Source organism: Mycteria americana, chromosome 1, assembly GCF_035582795.1.
Source record: "Mycteria americana isolate JAX WOST 10 ecotype Jacksonville Zoo and Gardens chromosome 1, USCA_MyAme_1.0, whole genome shotgun sequence".
NCBI classification, from domain to species: domain Eukaryota; kingdom Metazoa; phylum Chordata; class Aves; order Ciconiiformes; family Ciconiidae; genus Mycteria; species Mycteria americana.
This window is the reverse complement of record NC_134365.1, coordinates 81,876,463-81,904,099: the sequence shown is the minus strand read 5'-3', so window position 1 is coordinate 81,904,099 and position 27,637 is coordinate 81,876,463. Positions and strand designations below refer to the sequence as shown.

Here is a 27,637-nt window from a genome sequence, read left to right as displayed (position 1 = left end):
CGGCTGGGGCCAAGCCAGTGGGAAAGGCGAATAGTCGCGGTTCCCCGCCCACAAGCGGGAGGGGAGTGCCGCAGCCGACGAGGGGAGGTGTGGAGCTCATTGAGGCGGCCCGGGCGGGACAAAACCCTGGCAGTGTTCTTACTGTCCCTGGGAGGGGGCCGGAGGGCGAGGGAGGAGAAGGAGAAGGAGAAGGAGAAGGAGAAGGAGAAGGAGAAGGAGAAGGAGAAGGAGAAGGAGAAGGGAGGGGGAGTGGTGATGTAGGCTCGTGCTCAGAAAGTGCCTTGCTCCTGCGTCGTGCTTCCGCCATCTTAAGCGTCTGTAACTCTTACGCGGGCCCTGGGAGCGCAGCCGGCCTCCGGCTCTGATCGGGGTCGGGGCCGTGGCCGGCGGGGTGGGACGGGGATTTCTGCCGGTGGCTTTTTCCCGAAGTCGGTTTCTTCTTTTCACAAGTAAAAATACAGTTTCTCAGTCCCCGCGTGCTCTTTGTATCCCCAAAACATGAACAGGCTCTTTCAGTGACTCATGTAAGCGAAGTTCTGTGGATTTCCTCAGCAAAACGCAAATGGGTTCCTGTCATATGGAAACAAAATGATCATGGTGTCATGTGTAAATGTGGACTAGATAGAGCTGCTACTAGATAGAGCTGCTTTTCTTAAATTCCAGCCTTTTACTGCTGCTCAGAACCTATTAGGTGCAGATCTGTTAGGTTTTTTTGTAGCATGATAACTTGTATCGCTGGCTGTAGTCACAGTTCCTGGCTTTAACCTATTTGTCTCAAATTACAACATACTCATAATGTAGTTTACCTTTTCATTATTAATGTAGCATCTCACAATGACTTAATCCACTTTAACACAATTGTTGGTCAGAATGCACTCTTACGAATGATGGAGAGTGCTTAATTGTTAATGCTAATTACAATATATACCTTTCAGTGATAGACTTTCTGTAAGATTTTCGTTACTTTTTACAAATTTTGAATTGTGAAATATCCATCCCATTGTTAACAGCGGGTAGAAAAAAGGACCAAACAAGATTTGCTGAAATTCTTCATAGCAGTGTCTGATAATTGCTCCAAACTAAGATTAATTAATTGAATTCTATAAATCTTTAAATTCTCAAGAAGTTAATTCTGAAGCTAAAATGTCTAGAGATCAAAGAGAGCTAAGCATCCAAGTGAGGATTTGGGCTTGAGTGCCCGAAGAGGTTGACTCCATCCTGAAATACGAAATTGAATGTTACTAGTAGTAAGATGCCCAGACATACCTCTGCAGACAGAGAGTATATATTCTTCATGCTCTTTACGTGGGATATATAAAATTGCACTGAGCATCATGTTCAGAAATATCCCTTTTAAATAATAACTGCTTTTCCAATTAAAAAAAAATGTTATTGCATCTTCATTTTCAAAATATTTGTCAGGCGCACCCTATTGCCTTCACGGTGATGTGTCATTGTCAAGGTTGAGAGAAACACTATGTTTACACACACTTATGCTCCTATCTATATCCTCATGACAGAAACCTTGCAAGTCAGTTTAGGCACATGAACACAAAATGGAGAATGGTGTTAATATGTAAAGTTTGGTAAATCTTAATGCTTAACATATTTAGTGAATTTTACAAATACTAAGTGATGACTTAGGCAGCCTTACTGACTTTTTGAAGTCCTGATGTATATTCTCACTAGAATGTTCTTATTTAGAAGACACTGTGAATTTTATCTTATTTTCCACATTAGGGTAACATAAGAAGAGACCTTTTGTTTTTGAAAGCATGTAGTGCTGGTAGCAGAACAAGATCCAGCTGCAGGTGTTATGTTTTAGCTAGGAGTTCCTGTTTCATGACTTCAGCATGGGTCGCTTGCATGTGTTGGGTTGCAGTATCAAAAGTTACTAATTTATTTTAAAATCCTCTTCAAATTTTTCATACTTTTCATAAAAAGAATCTGGTTAGTCACAATTATTGTTTAAACGTCAGCTTTCAGTAGAAGTCCATGTTCAACATTGCTGCTCGTGTTAGATTTTACTCAAGAAAGTGAACATCCAGTTGTCTACTTCAGAAGGATGGTTTTTTAAGAAACATTTATGGGATGTTCTAGTTGCTAGAATAAACAGCTCTCAAGAATCCCAGCCTCCTTCAGAATACTTGCTGTCGAGGCAGCCTGTTTTCTACAGCTACTTTTAAACAGATCAAATTGTGTCTTATCACAGTTCCTTTGTTTAGATTTCTTTGACTCAGTCCCGGATTTCCAAAAGGTGGACAAAACTGGACTGAAGTGCCTCAGATCCAGAGCATCTTTGCTGAACTCATCATATTCGGCTGATTCATCCCTGTATGTTATCACTTGTTTGTAAACTGGTGATGCTATAGTGATAGAGAATTATATGAATAGGCTAGGAAATCCACTAGAATGAGAAGGATCTCTGCAGCCACCGAGGTTTGCTCAAAATCTTCCATCAGGACTCTTTCTCCATTCCATCTTGTCTGGCTTCTCCAACAGATGTATACCTAAAAAAAATCCAGTCCACACAGTCAAAGCTGATTTCTTATAAAAGAAAAGCAGAGAAAAACCTGCCAGCACTATTATGAGTAGGTGCAAAGGAAACTGTTTAACATATTCTTTCCTGGATTTGAATTATATGGTGTTTGCATGACAAGTATTTTAGTTCTTCAGTATTTCCTCTATTCTTTTTGCTTATTTCTCTGTGAGGACATAAGTCCATTTTTCTCATCATTATTAGCCCCATAATACTTGAGAAAATAATGTTATTTTTAAAATTGAAAAGTGAAAGAAAAAAAGGAGAAACAGATGCAGCTAATAAAGATCCAGTTTTCCTACAAGTGATCATGAGACAAAACCAAGTATGCAATACAAATACAGTATTTTTCAGTTCTTTATGCAACATCACTAGTTATTAAAAATTGCTGCACAGATAAAATATCTTGTTTCTATTATAGATGTTACTTAGAACTGTATTTTTGGCAGCTATTACTGTTCAATTAATACATGTCTGCAGTCATTTTTTTATTTAATAATTTTTCATCCTAGCAAGCCTTTCCAGAGATCTAAAAAAATAGTGTAATCTGTATTTTTATAATTAAACACTTCATCTGCATGGCTTTTTCATGAGCAATAGCTTAATTCTATTAGAGAGAAACTAGTTAAGATTAAACATATTCGTAACACTACTGCTATAGCGATCTACTTACAAGTATATTAACTTTAAATCAACAGACCTTACAGACTGGCCTTACAAATTTACTTCAGGATACGTTTTTTTTGTACTTCTTCAGCATACAAGTGTTCTTCCTTTATTTTGAGATGCACACACATTTTGAAAAGCATTTCCAGTTACAGTACAAATGAAGCCACTTCATTTTTATTCAAAACTATGATTTTGCATAAAAATGGTGTATGGGGAAGAAGAACAGGCATGTTATTCAGAAACTCAGGTAAGCAGAAAGGTATCGGAGATGTTAGATAAATGCGTGTTTACTGTATATAGTTAAATCATAGATTATGTTACTACTATTTTCCTTCCTCTTTCCATTTTTGTGATTTCTTTTCCCATCTTTTTAGCCCAGCATTTACAAAGGCTTTGTCATCTTTGTCAATTGTAGCTAAAAGATTATGGTTCCTCTTTAATTTTCCCAGCCAGATTCAATTTCACATTGATCTTTCAATACGCAAAAATTTATTGGTGAAAGAGGGAATTTGCTTCTATGATCGAATCCGACCCCTGGTTAACACTGATTGCACGGAGCAGCGGCATGGTAGTTACCACGTAGCTATATACCTTTCTGCCTGCACTAAAGCTAAGTCGACCTGGGTGAATTTGATTGCTTGGAACACAGTGGGAAGGCACTTGGCCAGTCTCTCGGTGATTGTGCTCTTTATATCTATGCAGAATAGGTTATGAATACTGAAGCCTGACTTTCTGGTCATGTTGCACATGTTGCACATGTTGCATACTCTAGAAGCAGTAAAGGTTTTAGAACTGCCAGAGAGAGTAATAGAAAGTTGTCTTAAAAAATTACAGGAGATGGAAGTAAGAAATAGGAGATTTCTCACTGAGGGTATTCTCCGTTTTGGGAATGAGGTGTATTGTTTCAGAAGAATTACTGCCTCAGACTCCAGATTAGTCCAGAAAGGGAAGGTAACATGGACCTGTTACATTAAGAATTTCAAGTTTTGTTTACTTCTCTTTAATATCAGTTTGATAATCAGTTAAAGGTTGTATAAAAAAGCCTACAGCCTAAGCTTATGGTGATCTTTAACTAAAATTAGCAGAATGTCTTAATTGACTTTTTAAACTCATACACATCAATGTAAAAATGTACAATTGCACTTATCCTTAAGGGATCATTGTCATCTTTCCAAACTCTTTCTTCTGTTATAACACACAGCTCCTATGTAAAAAGTCTCTCCTGAAGCAGTAGTTATATTTTGATCAATCTTTCCAAATATCCTTGTAATAAGTATCCACTTTTAAATGGTATTCTGTTACAACCTCAGTAGCAATGACAGTATCCTTCTCCTCCAATGCATCACTAATGATTTAAACAAACCCAATAAAACAATGCTAGGACATTTAATATAATTGAAGATAGGAATCAAGTAACAGTTGAGGTTCACTGTACAAGAATTTATATTGTCTCTTATTATTTGAAGGCTCTCCATGACTGCTATCTGATACCTCTTCATCAATTAGAATAGGTACGATATTTCAAGCAGTAATTTTGCCTTCCTTTTATGCAACATAAGCATATCAACAGATACTTTGCCCTATGTGGTAGCATTTTATTTTAGTTCATACAATTTATTTAGTGGTTTTATTCTTATTTATCCAGGTGTTAAAAATACTATGGGTTTCTATGAAGGTATACTATGATTATAATTAGTTTAAGAATTCTGCTGACCTAGTAAAGAGCGCTAAACTTAAAGACCAAGCACACCTTAAACTGCACACCAAGCTGTTCTCTATTGTTATTCCAGGTAGAATAACATGAGATCAGCAGAATTTGGCTTCAGCATTGTAAAAAATAACTCTCATGGAATGCGTTATAATGATTGCTTGACTTACAATAGTCTAAAATGGCAAACAGGATCAGGACCCTATGATGCTGGCTTTCAATAAACAAAATTTTCTTAATCAGGATATAATGCCAAGTTAGAAAATGCACTTTCATGATATAAACTTCTCCTTATTCTCAATATTCCAATTTAACAATTGCCTTCTTTCCAAAAGCCTACTGAAATGGCATTATAACTAGCAAGGTTGCATGCTTCGTCACATTTGCTTCATCACAGTGCATGATTATTGGTGTGCCCAATGAGGTCAAGAACAACGATGCCTGAAGCCATGACATCCCAGAGTTATTTCCTTTCTGCTATGGATCTCTCAAGCTCTTGAATATCAGATCTCATTTTGCTGGGCCCAGCATTGTCTTTACCATACAACTATTAACCAAACAGACCACCGCTCTGTGCAAATGAGAGTGAAGTACGCCTCCATAGCACAAACAGCCCATAATGGCATTGACACAGCATCTGTCTAATAGAAATTAGTGCACTTGAAACTTGGCTGAACTACGGTGCAGAAGTCATGGAATTGAATACTTTTCACAGTTCCTTCCTACAGAGGAGAACATACTCCTTTGTCAGCTCTTTCCCCTGATTCTCCAGCTTTTATCTCCCCCCACCTTGTAGTGGGAGACAACATAAAGTAGCAACAGGATACCAAGCTAAGAGACTGAGGCACAGAATATATATTCTTCATTGAAAAGTGAAATTCATCCTGAAAGATTGTGGAACGATAGTTAAGCCGCACAAATAATTTGCTTATCTGAGATTTTTCACACAAAAAAATAAAAAGAGATAAGCTGAACACATGATATCCTTGCTGAAAGTGAAGTAGAAAAAAATGAAAGTGTGTGCATTTATTAAGAGGTGAGCATTGGTCTGCTGTTGACCCACCAGAACTCATAAAAATGAGAGCAAAACTCAGAAATAAAGATTCTGAACATTCTGGTGGTTTGTGTGAGAACAAATGGATGGATAGATTCATTCCTACCACCACGTTCCTTCTTTCAAGTATAAGGAATATCAAATCTAGCCTAGAAATAATACGCTGGTCTAAGGGTAATTCATATCTAAGGTCTTTAAGGTAATTAATAACTAAGGTCTTTTGTGAAATAAGGAGGACAGTGTTGACTTAGAAATAGATGTTTTACTTAACTGGTGACATCCAAGAGAAATTGCACAAATGCAAAAGGTTAACAATGATTAAAAATAATTCTTTCTGTTGCCCGTCTCTCCTCATCCTGAACCATGTAGCAATTATAAATTTGGCAAGATAAAGAGGTAAAATATATAATCTTAGGAGGCATTCGCTCTTCTCATATCTTCATAATGTAAGGATTTGTCTGCTCTTTGTAACCAGTGACCTCTAAAGTTTTTAAGTCTGCTTTGGAAATGTTCCCTTAAAAGACGAGTTGTTCATACTACTAGTCCAAAGGGAGTTGTTCATACTACTAGTCCAAAGGGAGACACGTGACATTTTGTTCCTGGGTTTCATCGTGGTGAGTGAAAAGCTTAACAGTTTGTATCTGCTCTTCCTGGACAGAGACCTTGTAAGGCATTGTGCACTGCTACCATAGGTGCCCCAGCTGGCCTTTGAATGGATTTATTGTTACTAAATTTGGTTGAAAGCTAAGTGGAACAGGCAGTTGCCTGTTGTGGCTGATTGTGGGGGGCAGGGAGCAGACTGCCTGATACTGCCTGAAGAGATGGGGGGGTCTCCCCTGATCGGAATGGCTCATGTCCATCTTCTGCCTGACCTCGCTGACAAAGTGATGATTTCACACATAGCCCTGAATGACCACCAGATAGCACCAATTCAAAGAACAAGTTTTCAGAATTTCCATTTCAGTTTTTAGTATTCATAAATGGTGCTATGTTTAGAAATAACGAGTCACACAAAACATTTAAGCATTTTACAGGGTCAACATTTGGGAGCACTGTTCTCCTTTACTCACAATGCTGCTACCTGTGCTGTCCCATGCTGTCTTTATACCCCGTTCACACACACGTTTCTTTGCATCGGAGATGCTTCCTGTAGTGACATTCAACATCCCACAGAGGCACCCACCTTGTATAAGGACACTCTAGCCCATAGCTCTTTAATGATGTAAATCACTGATTTGAGAGTAAATAGAAATAAGGAGGGAGCTTGCAAGTGTTAATCCAGATGCTGGCCCACTTTCCCAAGCAACCTAATCTGAAGAACCATTTTGGGAACAGGAATTCCCTTCTTTTACCAGGAATAACCAAAGAAAACCTTACACATGCACCTTGCTCGCTTGTGGGGGGCGTGATCTGGGAGCTCCTGTGCACATCAAACGCTTTGTACGTTTCTGTGGGAGTTTAACACGATTAAGGTTCCCTCGTAGTTAACTGCTGGTGGCTACGTGTAGTTTTCGGAGCGTGCAGGGGCTGGGGAGGGGAGGTGGGGGCTCGCTGGGCGGGATCTCTTTGCACTCTCCAGGGTGCTGAACCCAGTGCACGCCCTTGAGCGTGCTCTGGAAGGGAATAAATCAAAGTGTGCTTTCAAGCACAAGCCCTTACGCTTTCCCCCTCTCGTCATTCCTACAGGCCAAGGACAGCCACAGGAACTGTGCCTGTGGGCAATACCATTGGGGCTATACAGTGTTCTTATTATTTCCAGACCGAAATCTGCATCCTTCAAATGAAGGCACTCTTTTTGTCAATGGATACTTTACATGGATATCCTTCTCACCCTTTCCTTTGGGTTGCATCTTCGCCACGTTGCCCAGTGCTTTAGCGTGGAACATTTAATAGCATTATTGTACCTGCCACTGCAGCCAGCACTTCTTCCCTTTTCATTGCACAAAACAGCAGAGTTTGCCTGGATACGGTGATTGGTTGGGGTAACAGAAAAGATGAATGCAACAGAATAAGCAAAAGGTGAAATATTGTATAGTTGTTTTCAGTTTGGGATTGCTATATGTCTGTTGCCAGTGTGTTTTATTTTAAAAGAGCTAGCTATTTTTCCCTGTCTTTATGGTCAAAGGTTGCTGGACAGCTTTTTAACCAGTCAAAACCAGAATTAGACAGAGACTTCCGAAAAAAAAATTCAGTCCATATGCTTGCACTTTTGATGAAATTTCAAAAAATGAAAAGAATGGGTTTGGTGGGGACACACAAACTGATCTGGAAGTTGCTACTAGTTCTGCCTATAATGATCACGTGAATTAATTAATATTTCCACCAGGTGGATAGAATTTATTTAATTAGAGTCAGCATAACAACCATGTTTTAAAGTATAAGATCTAGCTTAGTTTATAGGAGACTGACATTTTCTTCACATCACAGCTGTTACTAATTTCAGGCATTTCTTGAGGAAATTGCATTTTCTGTCCAGTAACACATTTTCTTTTCATTTTGAACAGAGAGAAAAAATCTGCATGACTGAAGGAGTCAATCTTAAGTTCCTACAGCAGTTCCATCATGGAATTGAGAGATTTACGGAATTGTTAGGTGCTACTCTGGGTCAAGCAGTCAACCTTGTAGACTATCTATATTAATACTAAAATAATGGATCAGTGCCTACATGCGTAAAAGGCAATTAGCACTTCAGCTCATTCCCCATGTAATAAAATGCTACAATATATTTTACATGTCAAGCTTTTGGGAGTGAGTGGAAGCCCAGTGTCATAATCTGCTGTCCAGTATCATAGTACACAAGTCCTGATAATCTTAATTTATCTTCAGCATGTCCTTGCAAAGAAGAATAATGGTATACACAGTGTACGTTACATGGATTGCAAACTGCTCTACAGGCAACTGAACTATAACATATTTGCAAGAAAGGTATTACCACATCTTCAGCCTGCAGCTCAAAAAAAAAAGTGCAGAGAGTACTGTTAGTGTGAACTTGGGGCTCAAGCCTATACCCTGTTCCAAGATCCGTAATTACCCACAGTAAGCTTTGGTTTACAGTCCCTTGTAAGACCGTTGGGTCACCAGGCTGGGAAGCTCAAGCAGGAAGCAGGGATTGGCATTTTGCCCCTTACAGGCAGCCTGGGCACAACCAGTTCAAGCCACATAGCATGGTGAATTTGTGCCCCAGCATGATTATTGCTAAAAAAAGATTCTGTAGCTAAGCCAGAACAGTACATGGCACTCAGCAGGGTCTAACTTTTAGGCACCCGGTTCTGGAAGTGGAATTCACAAACCCAAAGTGATGTTTAAGAGCACTGCATGCAGAAAGCTTAGGTCCTGAGAATGGAATTTGAAATGAACAGAGGAGCACAGGAATGTTTCTCAAGTCTCATCCGTTATTTACCATCCAAAATCTTTTTAGCATGTGGGTTCCATATTATTCCTTTATGTTTCTTGCATGATTGATTAACTCTTTTCTTCTAAAATACAACCCCTGGAGGAGACAGTGATGGTGCTATCAATGGAAAATGGGTTTGGTCCTGTTTTTAGGGTAGTCTCCTGGGAAGTGTTTCTGTCAAAAAGGGTTCAAATCTGCATCTGAAAACCAGACGTTTCCCTGTGCCTCCCTATTCTGGTCTTTTGGTTATAAATTATCATCCTTGCTGTGCCTAGTGCTAAATACAGTGCTGTCAGTGTGGGGTAGATAGGCTCTGAGCATGTGGGCTGCATCAGGCACATCAAGATTAAACATGAGATGAGGAGTGAGCCCAGTCATAAAAGCCACACTTCTGTATATATACAGTTGCAGGGCGTTATATACGTATATGATTTTACCAGTGACATTAGACATTCCTGAAATCATGCATTTCCATTTCGCGTAAGTCATAAATTAGTTAGGCAACTAATTGCCTAGTCATAAACTAGTTAGGTGACTAATTGCCTTTTGAGGGTTAGACCCAAGGATGTGATATACTACATTGGGGGGTGCGTGTGTGAAGGAATGAGCTCATGTCTTCCACAGTTCAGTCTAATAAAATCTTAACAATAAATCATTATCTTTTCCTTGATCAAGAAATAGGAGTCAGATGCTATGGGTTCTGTTTCTGCAGTGGTTTCAGACCTGCTGCTATTATGTTGCATTTCTATGTTTGCAATAAAGCTGGGTACTACTTTTCCCTCAAAGTAAACTGATTTTAAACCTTAGAATATCCAAGATAATTATTGCTAAATTTTTTTTGGAAATGCTTTTTTCCTACATACTTCAGCTAGTTATTTAGAGCTTGAACAATTATATTGAGGAGAGGTCAGAGGTGAGAACAGACAACAATTTTTGCATTTAGGAAATTACTGTCTGGAAAAACTAATACAGCAGAGAAGGTATTAATTGATGCAGAAGGCATTTCAAGGAAGAAGCATGAGCAAAATCCTGGAGAAGGAGTTCTATGGCCCCAGCCAGGTATTATTCCTTCTCAATGGTTCACCTACAGCACTATCTGGAATACTGTATTCAATTCTGTGTACAGTCTAAACAGAGAGTCACACGGCATCCAAGGACAGTGTTCTGGAGGGGCTGATTTTTAGAGAATTAAAAATGTAGGACTGATCAGACTATATTTATCAGAAAAATAAAGGAACTAAGAGGAATTTTTTTCAATGGTGTGGAAACGTAACTGGGAAACTACGAAAGTAACTTTCTGGGATAATCTTTCCAAGGAATGAGAGGTCTCAGCCCCATGAACAACTATGATAAAAGTTGAAGACCATATAAAAAGGCAACATTCCCCCACTGCCAGAACAAAAGATGAAATGGTTACCTCTGTTTCCTTCTCGGCCACATGACTGTGGAAAAGTGGGAAACAACTCATGTTCAGAATGCTGGCATTTCAGACAATAGTCTATTTTCTGTTACAAAAAGGAGAAAAACAGAGAAATAGTAGTATTGACTTTCTCCTTCCTGATTAGAAAGTTCAACAATAAAATGATTAATTTGATGCTGGAATGGTTATGTTTGCGATTCTCTTCCTCCCCAAATTAGTAAAAAAAAAGAGCAGTAGTTCAGAAAGGCAAAAACAATAGTGAACTCTGATTTTCCATTGCTTAGTGTAACATAATGAAGTGCTGCTTTTGGTTTTGCCAAAACTTCGATGGAAAAAACCAAACAACTGAAGCTGCCTGTTTAGACTTACTCAATATGAAAGCCTGCTGCAGAGCCTCCAGCTAGCTACAAGCAACACCTAATTCAAATTTTTAAAAGATGTGAAGTAAGGAAATGCCACTCTTCACCCATTGCAGTTAAGTGTATGCAGATAAGAAAAGGACTGTGAGAGAAAGGGGGATGATCCTCAGCAAAATGAAGCTGTTGCTTGTGATTGCTGGTTTTGACAACAGGAAGAAGCACAAGTAACTCCTCTCTGAAATCATCAAAACTGTTCCCCAGTTCTTTTTCTGCCTTTTGCAAGGGCAGCCATATAAGGCAGATAAAAGGGAGGGACCCTGCCTTACTCAGGGTGGGACTTGATAAGCTGGGGGCAGACCCAGGCAGCAGCTCCTTTCCCTGCACCTATCCAGGGAGTCTGCTGTATGGAGCTGAGGGAGCAGCAAAGAGAAGGAGAAGGACATGCCACAAGAGAAAGTAGGTACTGTTTGCCAGCTGGTTTCAGGTTTTTCTGTGCTTTACGTCTGGCTGTGTAGGATCCCCTGTTTTGATTAAGCAGGCTAGCAAATGTGTTTCAGGTAGCTTTGTTTGCAGCTGCTGGGTAGCCAACTCTTGCTGCAAGCACTTGTTTAGGTAGCCTCAGCACCCTAAAATGAATGATATGGAGGGAGTGTACTTCTGGCAGGTGTTTCTTGTGTTCTTTTTGTAGATTGGCTTGGATGAAGGGTTTTGTGTTTTAACTTTATTGTTTGGTCCCTATAGCTTTTCAGTCTTAAGAGAACTGATGAGGGAAAGGAAGTCTTTCTCTACCTGCTATAGGACTAATGTAGAAATGCATCAGTCCACCCTACTATGACCGGTGTTAAGAAATGAGCACATTGTAACAAGTCCACTACTCCATGTAAATATGTTGTGGAATAACTTTGAGGGCTCTGTTCAGATGTACTACAATGGTAGTTTGTCTGCTGCACATGAGGATCTTTAAGCAACACCAAAAAATAAGCTTTATTTAGAAAGAGGGGGTAAAGGCTGAAACTCTCCCTCTCTAAATTACTCTATTCTGCTGAGGCTAAAATAACTCTAAATGTGGGTGTGAGTCTCTTCTGACAGAGGGGCAGTCAGCTGCAGCTCCTAGGCATGTGGGATTTATATTGCGGACAACACAGTACATTACAATATGACATTACAGACATAATTTTGACAATTAAAATCAGCAGTGCTTTGAAGTTAAAGTCACCTCTCATGATACTTTTAATATTCTCATATTTTCATAATGTTTTCGTATTTTCATTTTAGCTAAGCATTTTAAATAAGGAAGCTTTTCATGGTAGTGTGTAAGAAATGAGGCAGTACAAAAAATGCACTTCAGAAAGACAGCTGCTCTCAGTCTCACAAAATAATTAATATTGCTGCCAAGTACCTGTGTATTAGCAGCAATTTAAGTCTGCCCCATGAAATACATATTTCATGGCAGAAATATAAGAGCCTTATTTTCTATTCTATTTTCTCTAGGTCCTTGCTTGAGAGCAGCAAAGTTAGCAGCAAGCATTAAATGGCTTGAAGAAAATCAAGCATCGGGCCAGGAGTCTTTGATCTTCTCCCTTGTAACAATATTAACCTCCCAGTAACAGTTACCATTAATGGCATCCTCCTTTTTACACTTGAGAAAAAATTGTTCCTGAGTACCGTGGACTGCAAGATCAGATGCCATTAGGTGACTGCAATAATTTATTCAAGTCTTAAAATCTTTCTGTAACATTGACACTCTAGATAAGATCTCTTGAGGTGGAGGTGTTGAAGTTCAAAACCTCAGTCTAGTGTGTTTCAGGCAACAGCAAGTTTATAAATTCCAGGAAATTTTCACAGTTCCACCTCTAATCAGGACAATTCAAGAACTGCTCAGCTTAAAATAATATAATAGGATCAGCTCTCAAGACAACTCTGCTGCTGTACTAGTGTTGCACTATTTAAATAGTTTTAGGCTTCCTTCTTAACAAATGTAACTTTGAATCATAATTTTCTTTCTTCCTCCAGAAATCTTAACCTCTTTCCTTTCCCAGCCTCCTGTTACTTCTGGTGTCTAGCATGTGTCATTGTCTAATACATTTTTCTGATTTCATTTCAGAGCCTGTGAGTGACAGTAGGTGACAGCTGACAGCTCACACTTGTCACAGAGAAGCTCCGTGATAACAGCAGAAAGTCATCCTATCAGCTGCTGCAGAACACCCTGGGCAGGAAGGACATACAATACCTTCTTCATCATTTTAAATATTGATCAGGGTTAGTAATACCCGTGCGTCTTTACAGAATGTCTTCTGACAGTGGAGAAACTGTTGGACACCCGATGTATAACCGCTGTGGCCAAGTTCAAGGCTCTGCTTCCCAGCTTAGCAGTCTGAATGGAAATAGGAAATCTGCAGCATTGCTGGAAGTCAGGGGGAACCTAAGCAATATGCGGTATTCTTCAGTGGCGCTGGACCCAGAAACCCTGGTGAATAATGGATCCGGGATTCCCCGTAACCCTGAGGAAGGCACAAAGGCTGCAGCCTTGACAGAAAGCGAAGTCCGCAGGGCCTGTACAACAAAGTGTTTCCATAGCCATTATTTAACTAAAACTAGTACGCAGGGAGCCGTCTACAACTTCCTGGAGAGGCCCAGTGGATGGAAGTGTTTTATCTATCATTTTACTGTGTAAGTACCTACATTTTCACATAATCTTTGGTGTAAGAAAAATCTGAAACTGTCTACTTAATCAGCCAGAAATCATAGTACTTGAGCTCCTGGGCTGAAAACCTGTTGCATGAGTAATCCCATTGAAAGCAATGGAGAAGCCAGTTTTTCAAAAGATCAGCCACTATATCCATTAACATTTCCAGAGGAGGGCTTTTTATTCTTCACTTGATATTTGTCTTCAAAGATGGACACTATATATTTGATATTTCTGAGGGGAAGTCCTATATGCTCATGGCAGTTTTTATTGCTGCCTTAGCTGCTTTACATTGTTCCAGCTTCAGACACTGCAGTTTTTAGCATGAGATGTGGAAGGTTCAGCTGTGATCAGATACGTCACATTTTTGTAAGTCCGTTTTGCTCATGCCGAAGTGCCAAAACAAGTAATTTGTTGGACAAACATATAATCATAACATCACTAATTTGAATTAATTTACAGTCACGAACACGTGAGTACAAATTTAGCAAAAAGTTTTTCATTATGCCATGTATGTAGTACATGCAAGGAGGAAATTAAGGCTTCCATTTAGCCTTGTAAAACAGTGGTTAATATATTAATACAGCTCCTACTATTTTCTTTGAGATGCTTATGTTATCTGTCAAATTTAGCAGGACCTCAATTACTATTTTGAATGCTGCTTAAAAGAATGATAATTTGTCATCTTAGCTGTAGAAAGGGTCCAATTGTGCTCTCACTGAGGCAAGTGGAAGTTTTACTGGCTATAATGAATGCAAACTGAGCCAAAAGTCCTTGCTTTTATTATAAAATTAGCATATGTCCTGAAGAAATGCAGAGTTTTGAAATTATTCTGTTTGTCTCAGATGAACTTTTCTATGGCCTGACTGCATTTTGGAAAAACTGTTATCAGTTACTGCAGTCAGGAACTGCCCAGAGAAAGATACGGTAATTATAAGAATGAATCATAGTGCTTTTATCTGGCATAAAATAGATGTTCTTATTACTATTTGCTTCCTTTCACCCTCAAAATCATATATGGATTTTTTGATTAATGAAATTTTGCCAAGTAAAAGGATAGGGCCTCTTTCAAGGACTATGCTTATAGTATATAATAATTCCTAAGGCTTAAACAGATGTAATTTGTGTAGATTTAAATATGTGAATAGTCATGATTTAAGCCTATTTGAGGTTAGGATTGCTAAAATCCTAAGGTTAGAATCTCGCTAAAATGCATTTGTTTCATCATCTGTGTTGCTTTTATCTCAGACTAAGGTTGACCTTTAATATGTACTTATATTCTGCAATGGGCATTGAAATAAAAAAAAAAACCACCACACACATGTGCCTGCCATACTAGAAAATTGGAGAAAATATTGGTAGTACTAACAGAAAACTCTTCTTTTTTTAACAGTACAAGGGTTCCTAACTTAAATGAAAGAATATGTAAATTGACCTCTTTTTAAAAGCTTTTTCTTTGAGATTGCTTGAAAGCAGAATTTTTAAACATAGTTTTTGGCCAGGATTTTGTCCTAAGTATATTTGTCCTAATAATTATCCCAATAACTGCATGGTGTGTTCACTTATATAACAAGTTTCTGTTTTGGAAAGAACATACTATACAACATTAAGTATCATGGAAGTTAAACATTGGTAAAGCAATAAAGTGCTAATCTAAAATATAATTAACTTTATAATGAGAACAAGCTGTAATTTAAAAAAAGTTTCCCATGTTATATCTGTGGTTTTGGGGTAAGTTATGTAGAGTTGATCTGATGATGACTATTTTCATAACAAATCCAGTCTTCCAAGTATGTAGCTGATATCTGTGTAGCCTGGGGAGCTGGATGTACAGCGTCCCTTCATTGTCCCTTAGTCCTTCCTATGCCACAAAGACCACATAACTCATGTACCAACTGTGCGAAGTTTCTGTCCAAGAGGGACTGGAGTCTGTTCTGATCTGGAGCCAGTTCTGCTAGAAAGAACCTAACTTTCCAGAAAACAGGCAAGGTGAGGGAACAGCAGGTGCTCCAGGAGGTAACCTTCCTCTTGCATTCTGAAATTACCAGGATAGTCTTGTCTCATGTAACATCTGTAGTGTGCCTGATACTTCAAGTTTCTTTTAAGGAAGTAAACTTAAGGAGCTTTATAATGTGTGTTAGAAAAGGGAGTTATTTTTGCCTAATTAAATCTGGAATAACTGTTGTTTTAGTGGAGTTATTCCAGGCTAAAATTGTGGTTTCAGAGCAAAATGTTTGAAGGGGTGAGGGGGTTTGCTTGAGAATCCCCCCTCCCAATCCTGAAAACCTTCTCACTTAGGTAATTTTCAGCTTCACTGGAAGTACTGTGAAATATTTAACTCCTGAAATCCCCAAGAACAGAGTAGAGGACAAGTTAGAAAGAGGTGAGGGCTTCAGAAACAGCTGTGACATGCAATAGCAATACATTGATCCTAACCAACCAGTTCTTGCGGCTATGTAAGAGCTTCAAGGTATTGAATATCAATATATGTTAGAGTCCAGCTGTTTGCCATATGGTCCTCAGCCCAGAAAAAGAAGAGCGTTCCTGGCTTGAATTTGATTTCTAAACTTAACTATGCACTTGTTTAAATCACACCCACATGTCAAGATATTGGCGTACAATCCTCATATTTTATCTTTTGAATGAGTAGTACAATATATATTGGTGATGAGTTATGTATGGTAATGAAGTTACTTGGCAAATCTACACATTTAAATAATTTAGTTGTAAGTGGAGCCTTATTCATGTGATGAGTGTACACTTCTGAAACATATATATATGTAATTACAACCGGAATGGCTCAATTATAGTCTAGAATGTTGTGTTCATTTGGCTAAAATATTGTGTTCACATACATGTGAACTGAGGGGGGGTGCGTGTCTGAACTGAACTGAAGCCAGACAGTTTTCCTGATAAGGTTACTGACCCCCTGTTTAGACACTAGGTAGCAATGATCATAAACCAAAACCAGAATCCAATATCTGTGCTCAAAGTGCTAGAATGTAATTTTGGTGAGGAATGTTACACTGCCAAGTCTTTGCAGGCTACCTTTGCCGTAGGCAAAGGATGGAGATGGTCTGGCTTTTCTGCAGCGTTTGTAGAGGCACAGAACCAGAAGTAGGAAGGTGCAACTCAAGCCTCTTGAAAGAGAAGGATCACTGTATGTGCACCCACGTGCGCTCACACACACAAGTGGTGACTGATAACGGGAGAGCAGTATGGTTTCACTTGTCTTCAGGGAGGAGAGGTAACTGCTTGCTGTCGTATGTTAATTCGTTGAGTGTGAGTGATAGAGGCCATCTTGTGCCAGCCTAAGGCTGTGTCTACATCACAGTGGAGCCCTGTGCTGCACAGCTGCACCGGCTCAGGTCCCAGCAAAAAACCAACTGAGTTTGCACAGGTTTGCGCTGCGGCTAACTGGCCATATATCTCAGCAAGCAAGGTGTATCCATAGTACCTTTCCCCCTCAGATACCTAGTGTTGTTTTTACTCACTGCAGTCCGACCTCCCTGTCCTATCTTTTCCATTTCTCTGGAACATCCAGCGACTTCTAATTTCGGTCTTTTCAGCTGCTGTTGGCTGAGTAGCTGAAGTTTTTAGTTAAAAGCCAGAAGCTTAGAGGGAACCTGGGTGGGCAGCACTTGAACTAAGAAGTGAGGAAGCAGAACAAATGGCTACACTGAGTCTGGTGAAACAGGGACAGAGGAGAACCTGGGACCAAGAGACAGAAGGCTAGATTGGATTGTCATAGAAACTGAGACTGGTGCCAGTGATGCTGAAACTGGAGGAAAAGCAATGCAAAAGCAGGCTAGCTCGAGAGCAAAGAGAAACGGACTTAAGCAGGAAGGACAAAGAAACAAGGACTAGCAGCTTTTGGAGATCAGAAGACTGGATAGGCATGAGGAGCTGGAACTGCAGGACAGCTGAAAACGGTCAAGAAGCTCAGAGCCACTGGGAGGAAGAAGGGGTAGGAGATGACAGCTGGAAGCTAGGGGAAAGAGGGAGCGTGGAATTCATGACGGGAGAAGGAACCTTTCACCCATAGGCAACTGATTTGAATCTCATCCAAGTCAATAGTGAAGAAGAAGTAATGACTGTGGGGAGATACAAAAGGAGCTGTTGGTCTCAGTCCAGTTCTTAGTGAACGGATGTCAGCATCACCGCTGGAGTTAGCACAGCTGGAAGGCTTGCTGGCAGTCAGTAGAGAAACCACAGGCTGGTTGAAAAGGGAGGCAAGTCTAAGGCAAGAGGGAGGCCCATGAGAGGGACTCTTAGATTGTGTTCTCAGGGCTGCCACTTTCTTGTCGTGTAACACTACAAAACTTTAAGTGAGAACTTGCAGCTGTTCCAGGTTACTTTGTGCTGGTTTGGCCACTTGTTAAATGAGTGTTAGAACAATCTTTATATCCCATAACTTCCCATGGGATGCGGTGAGCTGATCTAACAGCACATTTTTAACAGACCACCTCCAGTTCTGCTCCCCTTATCCGCCTTATCCATTCAGCTTGCTTGTGCCAGCTCTAGTTGTCCTTGGATATCCTTGGATCACTGAGCCAGTTCAGCTTATTAAGCTAGCAGGAAAAAGTGGATGGTCTTCTATCAGGTTAGTAATACACATTCAGCATCTTGAAGTACTGTCCACTATTGTTCTCTTAGTGCTCCTAGTGGATCATAATCACCTGTTAAATTTCATATAAAATTGTATGGAATAATTGCAAAGTAACACTGCAAATCATCTGGCAAGTACTGCAGACCACCTGGTTTGACTGCAAAACATTTCACAAATGCAGAGTTTGCCTAGCAACAAAGTCTGCTCTCCAGGCTCCCTTATGATTTATGGGGAAACAACTCCTCCAAACGGTGATTCAGAGAGAATAATGGCTATTGCTCTGAATCATTCCTAGGGGATGCTGTCAGTCTCTCTGTTGACTGCATGGGAAAGATAAGGAGAATGTCCTCCCTAGAGTATGGTTTCACAAGAGCTCACATAATAGTTTATCAATACCAAAAGGGTAAGGCTCCCTCTCCCACCTTCCCTTCTTCTTTCCTGGCCACACATTTCTCCTGCATAACGTGTGCTGCTTCTGGCACTCACTGTAGCCCTCCTAAGCGAAGTCAACTCTATAATGGCAGAAATCTAGCCCAGCAAGAAAGTGAGTAGCTTTTGATACCTTAAGGAGTTACAGCATGTCAGTAAATGGTCTGATGGTGCTGGAACCAGTACTAACCAGCTAGCCAAGACTGGAATGGGATGACGGAGAGTGCTTCTTTTTGCCATCAGAGAACTGTGGTGTTGGATCAGTTGCATAGGAAAACATGCCCTAAGTTTGCTTTGTTACACCTCTTCTCCTTCATACTGACTCCCACAGCTTCTTCGCAGAGAGGCACACATGTGTAAACACATACTTGTTCCTGGCAGCTTGTTGAAAAAAAACTCATTCAAGGAATTACTGTTGAGTAATTTAAAAGTGCATGCTCCTTAAAAAATATGAGCAATATCAATAATGCTGCTAACTTATAACTTTGGGAGGTAAGTACAGAAGATCAAGAACATGTTTGTAAAATGGTGGCTGGCCAGCTAAGAGTTTTTTCCTTTAGAAAAGATTCTATGTACCAAAGGCTGTGTCACCATGAGTAATACAAAAAGAAGAGAGTTCAGATTATTGGGACAAATTTAAAATTGCAATTTTCTCTTATTGTTGTTTCTCTTTGAACTTTGCTTTCTCAATTTTTTTTTACTTCCCTCAGCTTCATGTAAGAAATGCTGTAGTTGTGTTTTGTTAATGCAATAGAAGAAGTTAAGAGCCACCATTCTGGCTGATATTCCATTTTTGTTTGGCATACAACTCCTGCTGATGTAAAGAACATTAAAAGGCAAAAATATAGGGGTCTAGTGGTTTCTTTTAATGACTGTGGGGCACTTGCCTGCATATCTTTTGGTTCTTTGACTGTAGCAGCTCTCAGTGAAACTAAATATATATAGCAAGTTAGTATAGTGTTCTCCTGCTTCTGTATTTATCTGTAAATGGAGTCTATAGCCCATTATTTATAACTGTTTATCTCAAAGGAACCATCAAATTCCCATTTCTGTCCTTCCCACAATTATCTCTAGAATGCAAGCAGATATTTTGCTTTTTCCAATGATGTGATTGTAATATGACCAACATGAGCAACAAGTAAAGTTCAGAGTAATTATAAGCATATGACTGCTTTCAAGATTCTGGTTTTGACCTTGATGTCAAAGCTTAGGTCTGGACACGATGTGCTTTCATAAGGGTAAGTTAGGGCTTATTATTATTATTGGGTTATTATTATTATTGGTGTTTCTTGCCAGCATAACAGTTACTTATTTGGACATTTTATACAGAAATTGAACTGACAAGTTTTTCAATTTAGAACTACAGTAGCTAATTTTTGTCTATATACTAGCTACAGAGAGGTACTAAGCTGACGTCTTGTCTATGATGATAAACTTCAGGTACCAAAAGATGAGCAGTATTAAAGGGAAGAAACTCAAGAACTATTAATTTTATTAAAGTGGAATGTTCTTCTTACTCCTTAGGGTTGCATGTTCAACTGGATGATATGGTGGAACAGCTTAAGTTGCTAATGGAGGTGCACTAATATTAACAGAATTATCTTTAGAATTTGGTAAAGTCCCAAGATTGGGCTGTTCTAAAAATACATGGGGACAGTTATAATTTTTTAGCCTCTTTTCCTAAGGAAATGAGGTTTATGCAACCACACTGTCTGAGTGTGTCTGTCTGAAAGTGCCTTACCAAAAACTTTTGAGCCAGTTGGCATGTTTCAACTAATATTGACAGAGGATGAGACATGTCAGAGATAATAAGTTTCTTCATGTTTTGTTAAAATATGCATTTGGGTAGAGGAGAGATAAATGAATAACCCCAAAGATGAAAACACTTCACTTTGAGCTCAATTAGATTTTTTGGCACCAAAGAGTCTTTTCAGGAGAGAGATGTTATGAAAGTTCTTAAGGAAGAACTTTGATCTGAGTGTACTTCGCTTTAGGCACAGAATAACCTAACCACAGGGCACAAAGCCACAGGCTACGTAAGTTTTATTTTCATTTTTTGAAATTATTGATGACTTTTTCCGTCATTTATGTAAGAAATTCAATCCACCTTATTCTAGAAGCTCAATTTTGTAATAGACTGTGCAATGAATATGCATTAATGTCCCCACAGGCTAATGTTGTTTCTATAGTGAAACCGTTTGTTTCTATAGTGAAAACAAATACTGTAGTGTGGTGTTGATATGGTGCTATTGCTGGAATTTGGTTACACTTTTGTGGAAAAACACTCTGTTCTTACAGAAACCAGCAAAATAAAAAGATATTCCTTGATGTTAACATTACAATTGCTCATTAACTTACAGACTCCACATGGTATCAAATTCAAGAAGAAAAGTGTTTCCGATGTCTTCATGACAATCAAGCTTGCATTAACTTATTACTGGATGTATTTGCACAGCATCATTATATGCATTTATTCTTTCATTTTTTGATACTGAACCTAAGAAACATGAATTAATGTGAGTACTACAAAGAGGTTGGTGTTACTTTGTAAATGGTGGTAGTAATTTCCTGTCCCTGTGGAGATGAGTCACATGCTGAAACCTACTGATTTTTTTTGTTTCACAGTCAAGGTCGGTGATAAATGAATCAGAATCATGAACACTGATCATGAAGTCAGGATGATGAACTGTTTCTGTCAATGTTTAAAGAACTGAGTAGGTCTCTTCTAGAAAGTCTTAGTGATAAGAATCAAAATGGAAGCTTGATTCCTGTGCCCAGGGAAGGAGAGGACATCCAGACATTCTGGTAACAAGACATATGGAGATAAGAGCAAAAAAGACAAACATAGCAGCACAGATGTTAGTGGAAGATACAGGCACTCAATTGAATTGGGGAGCTTAAATCCTAGGAATGGCAGGGCACTGAAAAAAGGTTTCTGTAAGGTCAGTGCTTCTGGTGATTGTAATGGATGCATGAATGTAATTTGTCAGTTCTGGACTAGTGCCAGCTCAGCTTAGCTGAGAAAAGGCAAAGTCCAAATGTTAGTGCTCTTTAAAGAGCACCAAATATGTTAGGCTATTAAATGCTTTGAAAATGTGAAGTGCTCATTACTAATAGGAGCTGTAGATGTTTTAAAAGTAACATATCTTTGGGCAGTTGATTCAGAAAGCTGGTTTGAAGTGGGAGATCTTTTTGTATGATGTGTGGCTCATACTGTGATTTGAATAGCATTGGTATGGGCTATTGATTCAAACTGGTTTGTGATAATTTATACATAAGCAGGTGAAAGGTCTCAAGAAAAATACAGAATAGTAGTGTGTATTTGTAAATTACTTTTTAAACTTTCTAGGCGTTGTAGAAATATTAGCTAGTTACTTCTGATTGGAGCCAGCTGCACAACTTCATGTTACATACAATGGGGCTATCAGGCATTTCTGGGTGCAACCTAGAATGAGCTGAAGAAAAAACTGAAAACAGATATCCTCAGTATACCCATGTTATAGTTGGAATTTTCCTTTGGTTGAGGGCTTCAAATCCCTGAAAATATTTTATTCTGAGGCAAAACAGAAAGTCAGATATGCCCAAACTCCCTGCCAGGCAGGCTGCCTGTTAGTAGAGTCCAAAGCTAGACAAGCTTCCATTAAAACTGGTCTGGTCTCCTTCTCCAGTTCTGCTGAAACCAACACATTCCCAGACTACTTTCTAATTTTAACATATTGGTATTTTCAGCAGAAAAGTTGTTCCTTTACCAAAATTTCCAACCAACTCTAATTTGTGTATGATCACATATGTATTAAGTGCAAGACCTTTCAACAAAACGTCAAGCCTCAGAAGCCTGGAAATAGATCTATGAGAGAACTGAGGGACATCAAAACTTGCCTACAAAGGCACATGGACAACCTTCTCTTTATGACTTAGTCAGAAACTCATTTGGATAACGAAAATATGTAAGCACCAGGAATGAGGTTTTATTCAGACTAGCAGGAATGTTTTCTAGAAGCACATGGCTATTCAACATAAGACAGTATAGTCCCATTTAGAAGAAAGTGAAGAGCTTCAGGCACTCAGGCATGAGAATATCTTGCACTTTTATAGCATGAAAAAATGGAAATGCTCTCCTTAATTTTCCTGCCACAAAATAACCACTTAAAATAAAAGGCAGCCCATGCCTCTGGAACCCCTCAAATAACTTTCTGTTGGCTAAACTCATTTGTTCTCCCTAACAACGGGCTGTCTTAAAGCTATCTGTCTCCGCTGGACAACTCTGTAATCTATCATCAAGAAAAAAGCTGAAGCTCCAATGGGTGTAGTTGCATATAGATTTACTTGGACATATTAGCCTTGACCCAATCGCTCTTTTTCTTGTAACTTAACTCCAGATGAAGCAACTGGATTTCTTCTGTCCTAGTGTGTTAGTAGAACAGAACATTTTGGCTTCACATTTTGCTGGAGCAAACAGTAGATAGGATTAAAAAAATTATATAAGAAATTAAAAAAATAGGTTTTGGATATAATTTAAACTGGAGACATATATAAGCCATTTGCAATTATCTAGCGGAAAGGCTTTCATATAGTGAAGTAAGTCACAGCAGCTCAGTTTTGAGGAAGGAGGACAGCAGGGGAAAGACATGTCTGGTTGTGTTAGAAACATCAGTGACCCATGATCAAGGCATCTAAATACTACAGAGCATAGGTTTCAATAGCTTTTCTATAATAGTTTTTGTTGATTTTTCTTTCACTATAGACCTCACATTTTTCTAAAAACATTTTCTTCTCTAAACACAACTTTGCAGAGTGAATTAAGTTTAGCAAGCCCCAAAGGCCACAAAGCTACTATTTTGTATTTGGTTGCCAAGGAGTGTATCTCTGTCTACCAGTTTATAAGTTTGTCCCCTCCTCACCCATCCCTTTTTTGTTGTTCAAGAGATAACACTCCCACAAGCATCTCATATATCAACACTTCAAGTACACTTATCTGTAGATAAACACAAAAACCCACATGCACAGATAGTCTTTGCTAGAAATGGCATTATTTGATGCAAAACTTAAAAGGAGGAATGATTAATACTTCTCCTTTAAGAGCTTTCATTAGGTTTGTCTTCCATGGAAAATGAGATTGTTATAGCACGACCTTGAAAGAGTTCACCCTTGATAAAGTACTTGGCATCATTTTGCTGTCAGTGTTGTAGTTAACCTACTAGTTCAAAGACTGTGTAGGCTTCAGTAGAGCATGCTCATGGCCAATTAATCTATTAAACGGAATTTGTCCCTGACTACAATAACAACAGAAACATGTTTACAGTTGCACTAGCTACTCTCCAAAATGAAGCAAAGTTTAGGAAGATCAGGACACAGAGGAGCACTCATTTGTAACCTTTAACCCCGGTTGATCAACTGTCCAATGCACCAGTACTGTCTATTTAAATTTGTTAACGCATGAAACAGATTTAAGGATGATGGTTTAAAACTGATGAAAAACCAGTTGTATTTTTTTGTGTGCATGAGGCTTAAGGAATTTAGGAGAAATCAAGAAATACTAAAACTTAGTGTACGTTAGCGAGACCTCTCTTGAGAAAGCATGGTACCTCCATCTTCTGTTGGTGTGAAGTGTGTTGAGAATCCAAAACCAAGTAAGAAATTCTCAGATAATCCTCTTTCCTCTGATAAGTAAAACCTTTTTCTTCTTCTTTCTTTTTAAAGAGAGAGCAAGGAAAAGTCTGCAAAGAGGTGATTGGGGGTAAGTTTCTGTCTTCAGAAAAGTAAAAAATTGAAGGAAAAGAAAGCCAGGTGTTTTGAGAGGAAATACTTCTCTATTTTTAGCAGCTATATGGTAGAAAAGGAAAACAGTATTTGCTGAAGTAATAGCTCAAACTATGGCTTGACATCCTCAGGAATCACAGAAAGACTCAAAGAGGACTACGAAATACCAGCAAGCAGCACCTCAGTTCTTTTAGGATAGGAAAGAGTAGACCAGCTCTACTAGTTGGTAATTATTTATGCCTCCTCCTTATCAGCTCCTTCCCTTTAGGAACTGAACAGCCGCCAACAAGTGAGACTGTTCTCTGTTGATGTAAATAACTACTTGCAAGCAAGTAAACAGTCACATCTTGTTTTCAACCCCTTGCAGCACAGAGAACTGCCCTTTGTAGGAGAGAGTATGGATAACAGGGAACACGAGAAAGCCAAACTGGCAGCTGGTGGGGAAAGGGAAATTGCCACATGACAAGCTTTAAATACTTTCATCCCAAGCCAACAATGTTAAACTCACACCCATCCACTTACCCTACCTCTAAGTATCCCAGAAATCTAATCAGAAATATTTAGGGAGACCCAGGATCTGGTTGTCACTTGTTGACAAGTTAACACTGGTAGACTTTGCCATTGCATTTTGAGGAACAGCTTGTTTCTCAAACCAAAACGTGAAGTGAGACCTAAAGACAAACCAGTGGTATTTAGTGGTGAGTCTTGCTAAAGGTTTGTATGTGCTACCACGTATTCAACTATTGTTCTGCTCTTTATAGGGAATTCAGTGCTCACCCAAGGTTTTTTTTCTCCAGTATGTTTAAAAAGGTCATTGGTTAGAGCTCTGTTTAGCATCCCAGAGGCTGTTAGGAGCAATCCACAAGGAGGTTTCCTGATTGCCTAAGAGGCAACAGAGCTGTAGCTTGTTGGATTATGCAGATCAGTTGGCAATTAATTAAGCCATTTATCTTTAAGGTTAGACTTGTCAAAACTAACCTGCATTCTGGTGCATGGCTCAATGACAGAGACAGTAACCGTAGCAAAATATGAAGGCAGTATGCGCTGACTGCTGGTTTAAAGATATCAGAGGGAGAAGGAAATGCTGTTCCGCTGTATTAGAGAAAAAGGTGCAAAAGGATTGTTTGTTTCTATGGGAGTGGATTTACTTGGGTTGCAGGGAGTACTTGACCTTTGTTTCCACTACTTGTCTCCAGGACTTTTGTCATAACACAGACACCACTTACTCACCCAGCTCAACCCCATGGCTTCTTTCCAACAGCCTGTGGTGTGCACTGAGAGTATAAACAGCTCCACTGCTATGGCAGGGGCATCGCCAGCAATGGCTAAAACCTCTCTCTGGGGCAGCTATGTAAACCATGGGTCCTGAATGGCACCTCAAGGGTCTCAGCTCCAGCCCTTTCCTGCTTCCCCCTCCAGGACACACATACACAGTGAGAGGGGAGAGCAGTCCCAGCTTCTTCACGCTGAGGTTGTGTCCACCCATGAACTGCTACCTGTGTTAAGTGAAAGGGAAATTTTATACTCTAAGATCACTGCCGGGAACAGTACCATTTTGGTTTCTGTGTCTGTTTTTATATCTACCTTAAAATGCTCCTGTTACTTTTGCCATCTTCAGTCTATCTGGACTGAATAATAATTATCCGGCTGATAATACCAGAAACTATCCCTTAGCTGTTTAAAGTTCAATTTCTAAACACTTCAAGTAAAGAATGGAAAGTTCTACTTTTATGTCGGTTGTGAGGAGTAGTAATTAGGTACTTGCCATTCGCACTCACTTCAGCAGGCTTTTCTGTCCTCATGGAGATGACAGGCTGCAGCAGCCCACAGACTGCGGAGCAAGATTCTTAGAGTGTCTCGGGTCTAGGTCCTCTGTTTGGGATTACTTGGAAAAAGGAAGAACAGATGTGTTTGAAATGTAAAGCATTGCTAGTGGGGGAGGTTTCCAGCATTTTGGGGAGTTGTGATCAAAAAGGAGCTCTTGGTATTAGGAAGGCCTTGGTTAGAGGCACCTCTTGCACTCAGAGGAACCTGTCTTCTGGGACTCAGAACTCGATGGTATAAGACTGTCACAAAGCCTGGAGGAAGCCAACACAAAATTATCATGTTAAGTGCATGCCTGAGCAGTAGAACTGAGAGTCTTGGTTTCTTCACTACTTCCACCTGATAGATAGTATTGGAAAGACAGAGCTTTTTACTGAGATTATACACACTAGAAAAAATATTTGTTTCTGTATTCTGGATCTTTTGTGTAATAACTAATGCTGTATATGCCTGCTGAACAATTTTTTTTTTCTTCATGTTATTCATGAAAATAATGAAATGTAGATAATCTTGTACACTATTTCCCAGTGATACCTGAAATGTAATGGACATTACAAATGGAGTTTATGTCAATGAAGAGTGGTTTGTTCCACATACAAAGGACTGTGGAACACAGCTGCAAAAATGGCACCGTTGCTGAAGCTATTAATTTCCATAGAGTTAGGGATTATTTTTCAGGCTTGCATCCTGCTTTTCTCCTTTTCTCAGGCTACTACCACTGAGCTCATGTAAGTCATCCTGCTGTTGTCTGAGTGCTGGCTCAGAATCTTACTTTGCTCTGCACAGAGCAAGGAGGAAGCTTGTACTCCGCATCAATACATGGTCTTGTGGGCTCCCTTAGTCTTCACTGTTGCTCTGTTCTGCCAGCTTTCCCTGAAACCTGGCGTGTAGCTCTGGCTCCTCTGTATGGTTCTGTGGGACAGCACAGGGAATATAGAATGCAAGAAACAGGGAATATAGAATGCAAGAATGCTGGTCAGGTGGTAGAAGGTACAGAAGGAGGAATGGGAAGGTACAGAACAGGATGCACCTGCAGGCAGGTAGCAGCAGGAGATGTGGAGGGAGATGCTAGGTGTAAAGAGAAACTTGAGAGCAGAAATGATGCTTTGTTTAACATCTGACAAGATTGCACAGCTATTGGACTGCAGGTTTCCTGAGCTGCTCCCTGAGGACATGTTGCTCCAGG

General features: G+C 39.5%; 1 protein-coding gene across 1 annotated transcript in view; it reads left to right on the top strand.

The window, feature by feature from the left end:
- The first annotated feature begins 13,430 nt into the window (after window positions 1-13,430).
- Window positions 13,431-27,637, top strand: part of LOC142412572 (potassium voltage-gated channel subfamily KQT member 1-like) — a 525,781-nt gene continuing 511,574 nt past the window's right edge. The window contains exon 1 of the mRNA XM_075508061.1: window positions 13,431-13,813. Coding sequence (XP_075364176.1) covers window positions 13,431-13,813 — 383 coding nt within the window. The remainder of the gene's footprint in view (window positions 13,814-27,637) is intronic.